The sequence below is a fragment of the Homarus americanus genome, unplaced genomic scaffold (assembly GCF_018991925.1).
Source record: "Homarus americanus isolate GMGI-L3 unplaced genomic scaffold, GMGI_Hamer_2.0 scaffold40565, whole genome shotgun sequence".
In the NCBI taxonomy this organism is placed as follows: Eukaryota; Metazoa; Arthropoda; class Malacostraca; order Decapoda; family Nephropidae; genus Homarus; species Homarus americanus.
Genome location: NW_024735503.1, coordinates 2035296 through 2051002, shown reverse-complemented (window position 1 = coordinate 2051002; position 15707 = coordinate 2035296). Strand labels below are relative to the sequence as shown.

Sequence of the window (15707 nt, the reverse complement as noted above, 5' to 3'; positions counted from 1 at the left end):
ATACCACGTCACCGCCACAGCCCCGAAACAACAACAAAAAATAAAAAATAAAAACATGAAAAACAAATTGACATCCCAACGAAACAGTCGAGGTGTCCAGCGATGTACTGTACACAAAGGTGAGAGTCGTGTGTCCTCAGAGTTTGTAAATAGATATATACGAGACATTTGTTATTTTTCTATACAATCTTCTGCCTTGGGGATTAAGGATGCTACGCCTAATCATATGGGAGAGTTGCGCTACGGTCACCAGTGAGAGAGTGTGGGGGAGAGGCGCCTCACAACACTCAAGCCTGACGCACGCCTGGGGAATAGTTTCTGCAGTCACGGGCGATTACACGAGGAAATTGTCCAACTACCGCTAGTTCATGATCTCGGCTCCCGCCCTCAGGTCTCCTGCATCACATAAACACTTGTATTAACCAGGAATCTCTGCTGTATCACCAAGAAAACCTGTTTGTTTTTTCATAGTTAGACATCAGTTATGTCACTCGGGACCTTCCTTGACAGAGCCTTGTTGTATCAAGCACGACTCTGGTGTGGGCGTCGAGAACTTGATAGTCCAGCTTGCAACCTCTTCTGTCAGTCAGGTCTTTTGATATCCCGCCATGGTGTTGTGAGAGCTACGGTCCTGCCTTGATATCATGTTACCCTGTGCGGCCAAGGATCCACCTTTCTTGTCAAATCTGAGACATCTTGTGTCACAAAGAGTCACTTTGTGTATCGCATAAACTTGTTGAGTCAGCCAGTGACCCGCAGTGTTAGTCAATGACCTGCTGTATTAGCCAGTGACCCTCTGTGCTGTGTCAGACTGAGTTAGTGCATCACCTATAACGCCATACAGCCACAGTTACACGGGTAAAACAAACCAACATTACTTCTCAGTCTTCTTCACTTCCTAAGTTTCCTCCAGTCAAATACCAGTTACGCTTATTTCTTCCTCATTCCTCCCCCTCCTCCTCCTCCTCCTCCTCCACCTCCTTCATCGTCGCGCTTCCTTTACTCTTTCTCATTTGTCCGGCCATGGCTCCCACGTTCCTCTCCGCCACACCACCAACTTCCGGGTATCAGGTCAGTGTAGCGACTCCGTGTTAGGTTGAAAAGTTATGGACCGTCATTACGTCAAGACAGTAACACGCAGGGGGGTGGAAGCTCTTACTGGTAAATTATGTACTACACTCTACACCTTCCAAACAAGACTTAACCTCACAAGAGTTCTGTTAATCCCAAATTTAGATAATAATTGATGTTGTTCCTTCAGAGTTGTTTATTTTATATGATAGTTTGGCAAAGATTAACATACAGAAAGACAATCATGCAAATTAGATACAATACGATTATTTACAGAAACACAGACTAACAGCTAGACACACTTAAATAGTAATAATAAAATAATAAACTATCATCCTAACCATCACCATTACCCTTCCCTAATGACGTGTGTGGTTGGTCACTCATCTACCATAACACAAAAGAGTGGATTCGTTTCATAGAAAATAAATAACTAAATAAAAACAGAAGAAAAAACGTCTCGTAAAATAGTAAATTTGTGTAGTTGAAGAAGCGTGAGTTGAGGGCTGGCTTAAGGGGCCTCTAATGTAAAACGTTCAGATGAGTTGTGGTGGTTTAGGGGGCTGAATTGTGGTAGTTTAGGGGGCTGAATTGTGGTGGTTAGGGGGCTGAGTTGTGGTGGTTTAGGGGGCTGAATTGTGGTGGTTCAGGGGGCTGAATTGTGGTGTTTTAGGGGGCTGAATTGTGGTAGTTTATGGAGCTAAATTATGATGGTTAAGGAACCGAGTGAGTTATTAGCCCTCCTTATCTGAGTTATCAATACACGACTAAACCTCCCACCACCAACCCCCCCCCCCCAAAAAAAATGAAAATAAAAATAAAAAAAAATTCTAATTCATTAAACAGAAACACCACATAGTTAACAAACACGAAAAAACAAATAAAAAAATAAAAAAATTCAGTTCTATTTCAGAGTAGATTTTGACCCCTGAAGCCAAAGTTGTTATTAGTGGGAGAGATTCACCTGGCGTTATTAGTGTGGCTTGGCAGGTGTTGGTCCCGGTGGATCGACGAGACACAGGTTCTTGATGTAAATAGATGAGAGGAATGATGAAAGCAGGTAGCTGGGGAGGGTACTGAGGGGTGGGGAAGGAAAGGGGTGAAGGTGTATTGAGGGAGGGGAGGAAGAGGAGGGGTGGGGATGGAAGAGGGGGGAGGAGCAGAAGGAGGGATTGGGGTGATGGTGTATTGAGGGAGGGAATAAAAGGAGGGGTGGTGATAGGTGTCAACGTAGGAGAAAGAAAGAAAGAAAGAAAGAAAGAAAGAAAGAAAGAAAGAAAGAAAGAAAGAAAGAAAGAAAGACTGGAAACATAACAAAGGAACAGGTAAAAGAATACGACTGTGGGAAAAATGACTGGTGAAAAAGAGTGGCTGTAGAGGAGAGAGTTGTGGAGAGTGTGAGAGGGAAGGAATAGCGATGCAAATATATGTGAGAGAAGAAAAGAGGAGAGAGAACTCGCCTCAGCTCGCCTCCCCCCCCCCCCACCTTGGTTCATAGTACAACAGAAGAGGAGCAAATCAATATTCCTATACATTACAAACGAGGAGGCCACATGCCGACTGGTCTGGCTGAGGTGTGGCGGGTCTGGCTGGAGTGGTCTTACTGAGGTATGGTCTGGCTGAGGTGTGTGGCTGAGGTGTGGCGGGTCTGGCTGAGGTGTGGCGGGTCTTACTGACAATAACAGTTACATACAACCTACTCTACTGTTGTATTTTTGTTGTTGTTGTTAAAATTAAGTTGTCGGGTTTTAGGGAACTAAGTATATCAGTAAAACCTCCATATAACGGATTCCTCTCTCCATACAGTTCGTTATATAGAGATTACACTGTAGTTGAATCTTACAAGCATTCAGAAGTGTTGGGTTTATTACTATTGATATGTGCTATAACACACACACACACACACACACACACACACACACACACACACACACACATCAAATTTTACCCTAAATATACTCAAATATATGTATGTAAAGAAGGTGTTATTATTATACCCAACGATATAAGCAAGAGCAGGTAAGAGTATAGCCATGTTGTGTAGGAGTGACGGGGTGAAGAGGTAGGAGACGTCACTCATGGTAACTCACACACTCTGAGCCAAGCGAGTGTACAAAGAGTTTCATGGTCAGTCAATAACAGAGATGACACAGCAGTTTTGGTAAGTGTTAACTGTTACAAGTGCGGCTATGGTATATGGTGTTACTACCACCACCAACCTTGCTACCATCACTACTACTACCACCACCAACCTTACTACCATCACTACTACTACCACCACCAACCTTACTACCATCACTACTACTACCACCACCAACCTTACTACCATCACTACTACTACCACCACCAACCTTGCTACCATCACTACTACTACCACCACCAACACTCCTACTCCTCCTTACACACAGGTTACACAAAACTTCTAAAGGTACACAATGAAGTGATTTCAAGGTAGGTAATGGTATCAACTTTCTTACAACGTCACATGACCATTTTTGTAATCGTCAAAAAATAAACTAGTGATAATGAAAAGAAAACTTGAGAATTATAACATTGACTTTTAGTGTTTTCAAAGCATAAACACATATTACGAGATTTTCACTAGTTAACTGGGCGAGGTCTTACGTGTAATAGTTGGGAATTTTAACTTTGGAAAACATACGTGGTCATGGAATTCAAATGTGGTAGTAAACAGTTTATTAACACACACGTGAGAGCAATAAGAGTTAAATCCATACGGATATATTAATGCTCACAGAGACACATAATTACTCACATGAATATTAACACAGGTACATGAATATTAACACAGGTACATGAATATTAACACAGGTACATGAATATTAACACAGGTACATGAATATTAACACAGGTACATGAATACTCACACGGATACATAAATATTCACACAAACACAACTTTTTTTTACTTCCTAAACTCTCCTCCTCCACACCCCCCCCCAACCCCCGCCTGATCTGCCTCCATTTTTATATGGAATACAAAAACAGGCGTATAAGATTATGCTGTACCTGTCTAACACCGCATATTATCACACTGTTCCTCTCAGCTCTCTCATCGCGACCCCATATGTCAGTTCAGGACGAAGTTAAGACGCCATCCTCGCCACCGCCTCCTGCTGCCACCTGAGATCCCCCGTTTATGAGTTCCTATTCCACACACACACACACATGCCCTGACACTCTGGATAAATTCCATACTTCCCACATACAGTGTACACAATCACACGGTATATATCGGGCGGGGCACCCCTTGTATTACATGTGAGGGTGACACACTGTGTACACGAGACTCACTATTATAGTGACCAGGCAAATACGAGACAGAATTACATTTCCATATTATTTATACAGTGACACAGATATGAATATGAATATAAATAAATGAAATGTAAATTCTCCCGAGGCATTTATTAATAATTACAAAAATGTGTTTTTAGGATCAGAATTTAATTAAATAATATGTTGAGTTGTAAAATATTTTCCGTGAAAATGTTTAATAATGTCAGATATATATATATATATATATATATATATATATATATATATATATATATATATATATATATATATATATATATATATATATATATATATATATATATATATATATGTGTGTGTGTGTCTGTGTAATTATTTAAAACAGGTGACATCACCAGGTAATAGCTTCAGGGGAAGACAGGAATAACTCAGAGGTTAAATAATGAAGTAAAATGCTTTGTCTTCGCTTGGCGATATTCAATAATGGCATTTTTAAAATGACTTTTATATTACGGCATTAAACTGTAACATATATTAATTTGGCTTCACTACCGCTGCAGGTGAACTTACTCAACAACTTACCTGCCATTTAATATATCCGCCAACAACAAAATGATAAGTTTAGCTGAAATCAAATACAGTAATACTAAACTGGACTTGTTGACTCACCTGGACTTGATTGTGTTGGAGTTGGACTCATGGACTTTATACTCGTCGATCTCAACCTCCCCTGTCACCTTGGGGGCGTTGTCGACCGTCATGGTGGAGAGAGAGTCCTCCAGCCTCCCTCAGGTAGCTCCTCGAGCTGTCTTTGTGTCCATATGCTGACCCTCACTCCCCCGGGACGTCGCCTCAATGGTCACTACTCAAATAGGCACTACGTCAGGCGGCTAGTTTGTCATATTGTGTTGAGGTCAGAGTCTCACAGGCCGGTTATATCCACTGGTTAATTCTCATCGCCTCACCTCGCGGTTAATTCACAATGGCGATTTTGTTGTTGTTGTTGCTGAGGTCACGTCAAGGTAGTTGGCAGGTGATCTCTTGAATTCTGACTAAATCGGGGGAATTAAACCCTTACGACTTTAGTTATTGTAGAAGGTAAGTTTGTCCACTCCATTAGTTTATATTCTGGATAATTCATTCCCACTTTGGTTTAGCTATATAGTTGACTCAGACACTTTGGTTTATTCCTTATTTTTATTAATGTTAGTTTGGTTAATTGTTTGATTCTTTCCACTTTGGTTTCGTCATAAAGTTGGCACCATTAATATTAAATCACATCTATATTAAGTAAATCACAACATTTTGGTTCCTTAAATAAGTTAACTCGTTAGTATTACTCTTCCTTCACATTATGATAACAGTTAACATATCGGATATCATTTATCTCATCTGATTACTTCACTTAATAATAATATTACCTTAGTACTTACGAGACGTCCTAAAGCTATGATGTATTGACAGTCAAGACGTCAAAGAATGTGCGTCGCCAGGGTTGTAATTACGTCAAATCAATCAATCAAAGAATACGTTTTGTTAATGACGTCTATGTCAAATTCCTCCATCCATTTACGAACAATTTATTCTTCACTAACCGTCCCTTGAGGGTAGAATCGATCAACTCCACCGTGTGACTGTAAATTAAGTCAATTCTTCACGGAGACCAAGTTTGATAAGAAGTCAGTCCAGTTAAGGCGCAGTGTACAGGCTCCTTCACTCACACTCTCTCTCAGATTTCTCCTTGCTCTTTCTGCTTACTTGTCTGTCACTTTGTAGTCTCTCTGTCTGTCTCTCTGCCTGTCTGTCTGTCTGTGTCTGTCTGTTTCTTCCTTTCTATTTGTCTCTTTCTGTATCGTTCTTTGTGTCTCTCTGTCTTGCTGTCTGTCTGCTTTCTTCCTATCTGTCTGTTTATCTGTCGTTCTTTCATTTTCTTTCCATCTTTCTGTCAATTTGTCAGTGTAAATATCTGTCGTCTAGTCTGTCTTTATGGTTGTCTCTATATCTTTCCGTCTGTCTGTTTGTCATCCCTCCAGAATACTGTACCTACGAGTCGTCATCATCACCATCATCATCATCATCATCATCATCATCATCATCATCATCATCATCATCATCACGTTTCCTCTTCTTCCTCCTATTCCTTCTTCTCCTCCTCTCCTACCTCCTTCCCACGACACTTTTTTACGAACTTCCGATCCCCTTTTGAGAGTGAGCGATACAGCGTACACAATGAAACATCCCGACCGTGAAATACCACTTACTGGGATACACAATTCTGACGTCTTCCACCACCCAGATTCATGACTCGAGAGGAGTATCCATTATTCACTGCTCGAGTACTAGTTTTCAGTGCCATGTGAAGGAGGGGAAATACTCCTAATGCTCTATGGTAAGTTATCGATTGATTGTTGAAGTGGATATATTTCTTTCCCACCAGTTGTATTAAATTTAAAATGGTTTCTCCTTGAAGGGTAATTTTACAGTGCCATGGAGCATTATGAAGGATGGCACGCTGGTTTATGGCACTTTGCTGGGAAAAAAATATTAAATGATGCGCCATTATAAAGAAGTGAGATAGGAAAGGTCTCCATTATTATGAGAGGTGCCACTATTATGAGAGGTGCCACTATTATGAGAGGTGCCATTATTATGAGAGGTGCCACTGTTATGAGAGGTGCCACTGTTATGAGAGGTGCCACTATTTATGTACACAAGTGACCACACTATTCAGAGCTAAGAAAAATTACAAAACAAACACAAAACACAAAAACACAAAAACGCAAAAAAAAAATCACAAAGAACAAACAAAAATGAAAAAGTAAAAAACACAAATCCTAAAAAATTACAAACACATACAAACAAAAAAAGACAAAAACACAAAAACACATAAAAATAGTGAAGAACAAGCCAGTGGAAAACGCCGTTACGTGGTTGAGCAGTTTCACTCCACACGCTCTTCCTGGGGTTAGGGTATTATTGTGAGGGGGGGTTGGCCAGGGAAGACGAGGAGGGGGAAGAGGAGGAGGAGGAGGAGGAGGAGGAGGAGGAGGAGGAGGAGGAGGAGGAGGAGGAGGAGGGAGGAGGAGGAAGGAAATGAGGAAGAGGCAGCAGCAGATGAGAAGGCTGAGTATAATAACTACCTAATGAAATGGAGCTAACGAAGAAGGAAGAAGCAAGGATGATAAATGAAGGTGAAGAAAAACAACTAATGATAAAGAGTAAATTCCCAACAAGAGAATACTATAAACAGAGAGAAAAATCAATCATAACTATTTACTGCCATGACTTGAGAGAGAGAGGAGGAGAGAGAGAGAGAGAGAGAGAGAGAGAGAGAGAGAGAGAGTCTATTGGAAGAGAGGGGGAACAGGTAAGAGAGACGGAACCCATACAGGTGAATAATACCTGTTGAAAGGTTAATGAAGGTGTTTTAGTGAAGGTCTCGAGAGATGGGTGATTATATCGAAGGATTAATCAGTATTGGTCTGTTTCCCTCGTACGGTAGCTTATAGTAAAGGGGAAAGGGGAAGAGGATGGAAGAGGAGGGAGAGGGGGGGAAGAAAGGGAGGAAGAGGAGAAAGAGAGGGAGGAAGAGGAGAAAGAGAGGGAGGAAGAGGAGAAAGAGAGGGAGGAAGAGGAGAAGAGAGGGAGGAAGGAGAAAGAGAGGAGGAAGAGGGAGAAGAGAGGGAGGAAGAGGAAAAGAGGGAGGAAGAGGGGAGAAAGGGGGAGGAGGAGAAAGAGGAGAAAGAGAGGGAGGAAGAGGAGAAAGGGGGGAGGAAAAGGCAGAGAGGTTGAAGATAAGAGCGGTTAAAGGAAGGGGAAAAGGAAAGAGAATAAACAAAAACTAAGATCAACAACAATTACAACAATAACAACTATAACAACCACAATACACCTGACACACTACATAATGACACACCTGACACACTGCATTACGACACACCTGGCACTACATGACACACTAAAAGGTTCATGTTCAATACTATTTCGTTTAGGTGAACTACAGCTGTTCATCATCAACATATGTGTCACTCCTCCCTGGATGAAGGTCAACCTAGCGTTAGTTCGACACACACACACACACACACACACACACACACACACACACACACACACACACACACACACACACACACCACCACCACCACCACCAAGTTTAAGGTCAACGCTGCTTATGTTAGCAGATTAATTTACTTGTCTGCAGGTGGTTTGCGCACTTGTGTTTGTTGACCTTCACTCAGTGTGTTGTTTTCCACACACAACACTTGGTCGACAAACTTTTTTTTTACCTGCCAATTGAGATTTTTCTTTCTTGTTGTCTTTTTCTGCCGACTTGTGTAGTTAGCAACACACTACAATGAGATATTGAAACAAAACATAATTATCTTGCTATCAAAATTCCGTCACATGTTACATTATAATGTTTAGTTTGTAAGTGTAAGTATCCACTTTAGTTTATGTAATAATCCAGTGCAGTGTGGCCAGCCGGGTGCCGCGGATCACTACCTCCTAGTGCTCGCACGTTGAGGTCGCTGCTCGACTGGTAGCTGCTGGCGGGCTGCCGCTACGCCACACCGGAGAGCCACAACGCCACACACGTGATCTTGCGTCTGACAGCGCTGTCTAGTCCCTGACCTTTACAACATCTCATTCATATTTCTCCTGTGTTTTGCCCCTCCATTCATAGCGGGCATTCCTTGGGGTGTTGGCCGCCAGCCTAATGTGTACACCTGACCAAGAGTACATTGATGTAGACCTAAACTTATCTAAACAACTGGAACATCGTCACTAAACTTCAGTGCCTTTGATAAGTTCGAATAATGCCGATAAGGAACCGAGGCACCGACCGAGTATCTCATCTGCAGACTTCACCTAGCGCTCCACACAACATTCTCCAATAAAAACATTGTTCAGAAGCTACCACCATCACCAACAACAGGAGCCACTGGCATGAGTCACGCTGCCACCATCTACCATAACCTAACTCGGGTCAGCTGATGCACAAACTTATCCCATCACTGCCAGTACGACCATTAGTGCAGGAAGTGACAGTGGCAATCCTTCCTTAAGTTACACGGGCCAGCGGACGTTGCTTCGGTCATTATTCATACAGTTTAAAAAGTTGTAAATAAATTAGTTTACAAGGACGGAAAGTTATGATAAATGTGTGTCTTGTTGTATAAAGGGGCGTGGTCATTAAGGGGCGTGATCGTTTATCATGCGAGAGGTGAACACTAGTGGTTGTGCGTCTCGCTGAGTGGAGAACTTACACCATTACCACCCCAATATGAGAGCCACCCACCCCTCCCTCTCATGCTGGGCACAGAGGGAGGAACACTACTGACGGTAACACAGGGGCCGGGTGGAGAGACACGAGGTCACAGAGAGAGCGGAGGTGAGGATAGCGTGTGTAGTGCATTGTCCTAAAGGTGATGATGACCTCAGGTATATTAAGTAATGATCCGGGGAGAATACTAATGACACGCCATAGTAATAACCCCCCTCCTCCTCCTCTCCCCCCCCCCGCAAAAAAAAACGCTTTTGTGTACGTAGAATTAATAAAAAAACGCCATTGTCCTCACTCACTCACTCATTAATTAAACTTTTTGTTGTGGTTAAACTGTCCATTATTCACACTATAATGTTATAAAGGATGACACCAACAGACACTTCACAAGAGGTGTGTTTTTACCTGTTAATTGTCGACTTTTGTTCATTTAGCGGCAAAAATAATAATAATAATCTTGATATATAAGCCACACAAGCCTCAGTCAACACACACACACACACACACACACACACACACACACACACACACAGAGAGACAGCCAAACATTCTCAACATATACCAGCAAACATTTTATACATACATTCATCTACATACTCAGTCACCAGGGAGTGTAATTGAATATATATTGGTTATTAACTATGCATGCCTCCCTTGTGAAATATTCGTGGTGTGTAAAATGATTGTAGTGTAGACGGCGCCTCATTATGATGGGGCACTCGACCTAAATGTTTGATTATTTGTGTTATAGTAGCTGCCACGCCTCACCCTGGGTCCGTGGTGATGGTGTGGTGCGTTGTGGTGATGGTGTGGTGCGTTGTGGTGATGGTGTGGTGCGTTGTGGTGTGTTGTGGTGATGGTGTGGTGATTTGTGGTGATGGTGTGTTGCGTTGTGGTGGTGGTGTGGTGAGTTGTGGTGGTGGAGATGGTCTACAATGTGGTGGTAGTGATGGCGCGTGGTGGTAGAAGCCTCGAACATGAAACAGAACCACAACAGACAGTGTATTATACTGTACTGCCAGTCTCGGGTGTTGTCAAGCACTCCATCACAGGCAGCAGGACCCCCCACACTGCACCTCAACACAGCGCGACCTTTAGCTACGTGACCATCTGCTGTTTTCCACATTTTTTCGCTCAAGTAATGCAACAGCGATGATAGCCAGGCTGACAGCGGTGCCACACACACACACACACACATTCCGGACAACGGTAGATTGCGGTAAGGGAACGGAATTTTGTCATCAGTGATTCTGCGGTCAACACCGTTATCAGGGAGCGTGAGTGTGACCGTTGTGCCTGGTACTGCAAGCTGATGTTGCCGACGTCAGCGGGGCTCTCACTACAACGCTCTAAATTGGTGCTATTGCAGTCACGAGATCCAGTAACACACAAGTAACTGAAGTATGTAGTGAACGAGGGAGCAAAACCTGTCATGTAGCGAACTAGTGTTGATATGGGTGTGTGGTGGAGGTAACACACACACACACACACATCATGATTAAATACAATAATAAAAAATATAAATATAACACCGGTTAACCTCCATTCTTCACACGACAAGTAAAATACATCTTGTGATATTCCCCAAGTATAAATATGAAGAAATGATTACATACAGTACATCTCTCATGAAATCAAAGAGAAAGTGTGGTGGCATTTTTAATCTAAGTAATGCACTGTACTCTACCATCCAATCATAGGAATATCACAGTTCGCACACACAAGTTGGGTTCCCTTTTACCTAATCCTTTACAATACTCACCTTGATGTAGGAGTTATCTAATGCATTCTGTAGCAACCAGTCAACACCTTACCTGAAATTGAAAGAAAGAAAGGTGTTATTTATCAGGAGGAAATGGCAGGGTTTACGAAGGTCTCTAAATTGTACCAGAGTTTCGCCAGCATCTATCACTCGGGAAGTTAAGGGAATTGGATTTCTTGTGATGTTGGTCGATGCTTTGTTTTCTTAGTCGTGTTGAGAATAATGAAAAATAAATAATGATAGACAGAGAGTAAAGGTTAGATTATTAATTAAATGTAACTTAAGGATGTGTACAGTAGCTAAAACAATTATCTGTGCAGGTAGGGGTCGATATGACTAGTGACAGTCTTCATATAGTAAAATTTATCGTCCATTGTCTCATATTGTTTCCCACACAGTATGCACAGGTAGTTGTTTTAGCTACTGTACGTCTAAACATCAATTTATATACGTGATTGTGTTATAATTATTTTGAAGTGTCTGAGTAAATAATAAAAATAAGTAAGCACCATATTGATAACCTCACCTCATTTTACTTTACCTCATCTCACCTAACTTCGCCTCACTTTGCCTCACCTCACCTTACCTCATCTTACCTCAACTCACTTCACTCAACATTAATGACTTCATCTCATCTACTCTCGCCTTGCGTCACCTCACCTCACTTCACCTCCTGCATCATAACTATCCTCAGCCGCCTCCCTTATGATTTGATAATAATAATAGGTCGTGATGGAGAGAGAGAGAGAGAGAGAGAGAGAGAGAGAGAGAGAGAGAGAGAGAGAGAGAGAGAGAGAGAGAGAGAGAGAGAGAGAGAGAGAGAGAGAGAGAGAGAGAGAGAGAGAGAGAGAGAGAGATGCTTGGAACAATGTTTACTAAACTCTCTAAATTTCCTCCATGCACATTGAGCAGTGTAGTGAAGTGTGATACTCAAGATACTAGAGATGAAAGTTTTCCTAATTGTTGCAAATATTCAAGTATTTGTTAATATTATTATGATGGAATTCAGGACATATCAAATTAGTAAATATAGCTAAACTAGATTCCTTTAATGGTGCTTTGATAAATCTACGTTCCCATTGATCATAAAATTTTTGATGAGCTAAATCTCTCTCTCGCTCTGATACGTAATGGATGACGAGGTTGTTGTAGTAGAAGCTTGCACACAGAAACCATATAAGGGGTTTATGCCTGGCTACTTGTATCAGTGCTGGAGAAGTTATACCTGGTGATGATCTCAACAATACCTGATAACTCTGTGTCTATACCTGTAAAGAATATTGAAAGAAACATCTACCACGAAGGACCAACAATAAAGACAGGTAAGAGATCTTTTCCATCACTGTAACACCTGGTGGTCTCTTCCTCCTCAGTGATCGCTAAAGAACTGCTTCATATCTTTGGCAATGACTAGTGACTCACATACGTTGGACAATGAAGAGAAGCCTTTCCTACTTTTCCTTCAGGTAGAATACAAAAAAGACTACTACAGTTTATATATATATATGGTAGAATTACTGCGAGAAATTCCTAACATTATTACTCGTCCAGCTAAGATTACATTACCAGAAATTCATCCTTGACCAATTTCTCGTAAAGTTACAGGAACTCATTATCTCACTGCCATAAACATGCTTAGAGCTCTTACAGCCTCCTCTTCTTCTTTATCATCTCGTGGCTTACCTCGTAAATTCTTCTTCCACCTCCTCGCCCTCCTTTCCCTCCTCCTACCCCCTCCCCCTCTCCTTCTCCCTCCTCCTCCTCCGTCACCACTACACCATGCATGATGACATAACATCTGACTATATTCTCCTTGCTCTTTCTTTTTCCTACTACTCCTCCTCCTCCTTCGTGTTGTTGTTATTGTTTACTTCCTCCTTCTTTCCTTTAATTTCTCCATTCCTCTCTTTCTCTATCCCTCTCTTTCTCTCTCTATCCCTCTCTTTCTCTCTCTATCCCTCTTCCCTCGTCTTACACCGTCGTAATCTCATCCTTATCCGTTCTCCTTCCTTCCTCTGCGTTAAACCCTTCCTTTTATTTGCTCTTTCCTGTCTTCTTCGTCTTCTTCTTCTCTTATTTTTTATCATTCCTCCTACCTATTCTCTCTATTATTTAACCTGTTAACCCTTCTGCCTGTCTATCTATCTATCTGTCTGTCTGTCTGTGAAGGGTTACTTTGAGAACGTGTGGACGGAATAAAGCAAAATATAAAAAGAAACAATAAAATAAATTAAACTCTATGATGAAATACAAGAATAAAGGTGAGGAAAATATTTCTCCCGGGAAGAGTAAAATGTATATTGACACAGGTGTGTTTAGCCCAGGTAAACTTCCGTGACTTCCTGATGAACAAAACAACATAACTACTCTGAGGTAAATATTGTCTTCGTTATCATCAGTAAAACACAAATATGGGTACACTCTTAACTACTGTTGCTATTACTACTACTACAACCATAACTACTGCTACTATTACTGTTGCTATTACCATTACTACTACGCAAGGAAGAAATCCAAACATTATCATAATACATAAATAAACGCAACAAAACAAGCATGTAGCAGAATAATGTTCCAATATATACCAAAACTGTGATCGGCGGCGGTGGCGTTAACGCTGCTCACCGGAAGAAATAATGGTGCGCCAATATTTCTCACCCTGGCGGTGTTTACGAGAGGTGGTGCTCTAATCAGTACAAATAGCTCACAGGAGGGACTCTGAGAACTGGTCCGGGATAAAGTGCGCGATCTTTACCAGTTTATGTGTGACAGGAGGGAAAAAGAATGACTCCGATTAGGTTAAAAGTCTGAGGTCTTTTTTTTTTTACTTTTTTTTTTACTTTTTTTCTTCTTTTTTTTTAGGGTTTCTGTGGGCATAAATATTCGGCCACATTTCACATACTGTTGTTTGTGTTGAAGATAAGTGGGCCAGGGTTAAGGTCTTTTATTGAGGGAAGGTTTAGTGGTTTAGTTTTTGTCTTGTTGTCGGAGGCGAGATTTAAGACCAGTATCATCGCCTCCTCATTCCCATTCCTCTTCCCTCACCACCCACCACCACCCCCCCGTTTGGATGTCATGGTAATATATTTCCTCCTTCCTCCCATACCCAGGCATTTCACACACACACACACACACACACACACACACACACACACACACACACACTACTACTACTTTGCTGTCACTAAGAATCGAGTATAACGATCATCCAGTTATGATACAATGATATAAGTTATTAAGGATGTCATCTACGTTGGTGAGCTCTGAGGTGACTAAAGAGGCCGATACGGGACCGGCAGTGTCGTCCACAGATGTGGTAAGTGTGGAGGGCTACATCTAGTGCGGGAGGGGCGGCGGCAGCGTCTTACCGGCGTTGGCACTTGTTTGCCCCGTTATGTAGTCGGGCTAACTCGAAATTATTGGCACCTTCTCGTGTAGTGCTCCTCCAAGCGTTACGGTGTGTAGTAATCGTCTCCCAGGTGAGGGCGTCGATTTGGCACTTTTTCAGATTTGTCTTAAGACTATCCTTATACCTTTTCCGTTTTCCGCTTTGGTAGTCTACTGTCGTCCATGCGGGTAACATGGCCAGTCCAACGTAGTTGTTCATGGATAATGGTAACTTCGATGCTTCTACAGTTGGTGTCAGCGAGAATACTGACATTTGTTCTCTTGTCCTCCCAGCGAACTCGGAGGATGGAACATAGACTACGTTGGAGAAAGTTTTTAAGTGCCTTGAGGTGCCTCCTGTATGTGACCCATGTCTCGCTGCCATACAGCAGGGTGGGGAGGACACACACACACACACACACACACACAGGTAAGTGAGGGGCGGCCTTACATACTGAAGTCATATCAACTCAGTGAATGAACGAGGTACAATATATTTCATTAGGCTACAGAGCATAGGAAACCCTGACAAAACTAATTACTTCATCATCATCCCCAGCTGGAGAGTGTATTAACCGCGATACTAATTACCTCTCACGATAGAATGATAATTACAAGATAGAGAACGATATAATTAGACAAACAAAATAATTATAACAAAATTAACGATAATTAAATCTAACTACTCACTACCTGCCCACTCACTACCTGCCCACTCACTACCTGCCCACTCACCCCCTTCCCATCCACTCCCTGGCCACTCAATGCCTATACACTCACTCTGCCCATTCACTCCCTACACACTGAGTCTCTCCCCACTCACTCCATGCCAACTCAGTTTCTGCCCCTTACACCCTACTCCCTCACTCCTTGCCCCCTCTCTCCCTGCCCACTCACACCATGGTTGACCGCTCATCAATCACAG

At 42.1% G+C, this 15707-nt stretch overlaps 1 protein-coding gene across 2 annotated transcripts in view; it reads right to left on the bottom strand.

Annotated features, from left to right (window-relative positions):
• LOC121871209 (calpain-9-like) overlaps positions 1-15707 on the bottom strand; it is a 124969-nt gene that overhangs the window by 53051 nt on the left and 56211 nt on the right. The window contains exons 1-2 of one of the 2 annotated variants that reach the window (XM_042373401.1): positions 8853-8898; positions 5019-5661 (exon numbers count right to left, since the gene is read on the bottom strand). The exons of the other annotated variant lie outside the window; for it this stretch is intronic. Coding sequence (XP_042229335.1) covers positions 5019-5110 — 92 coding nt within the window. The 5' untranslated portion in view covers positions 5111-5661; positions 8853-8898. Of the gene's footprint in view, positions 1-5018; positions 5662-8852; positions 8899-15707 lie in introns of those variants that run through there. 2 annotated transcript variants of the gene reach the window in all.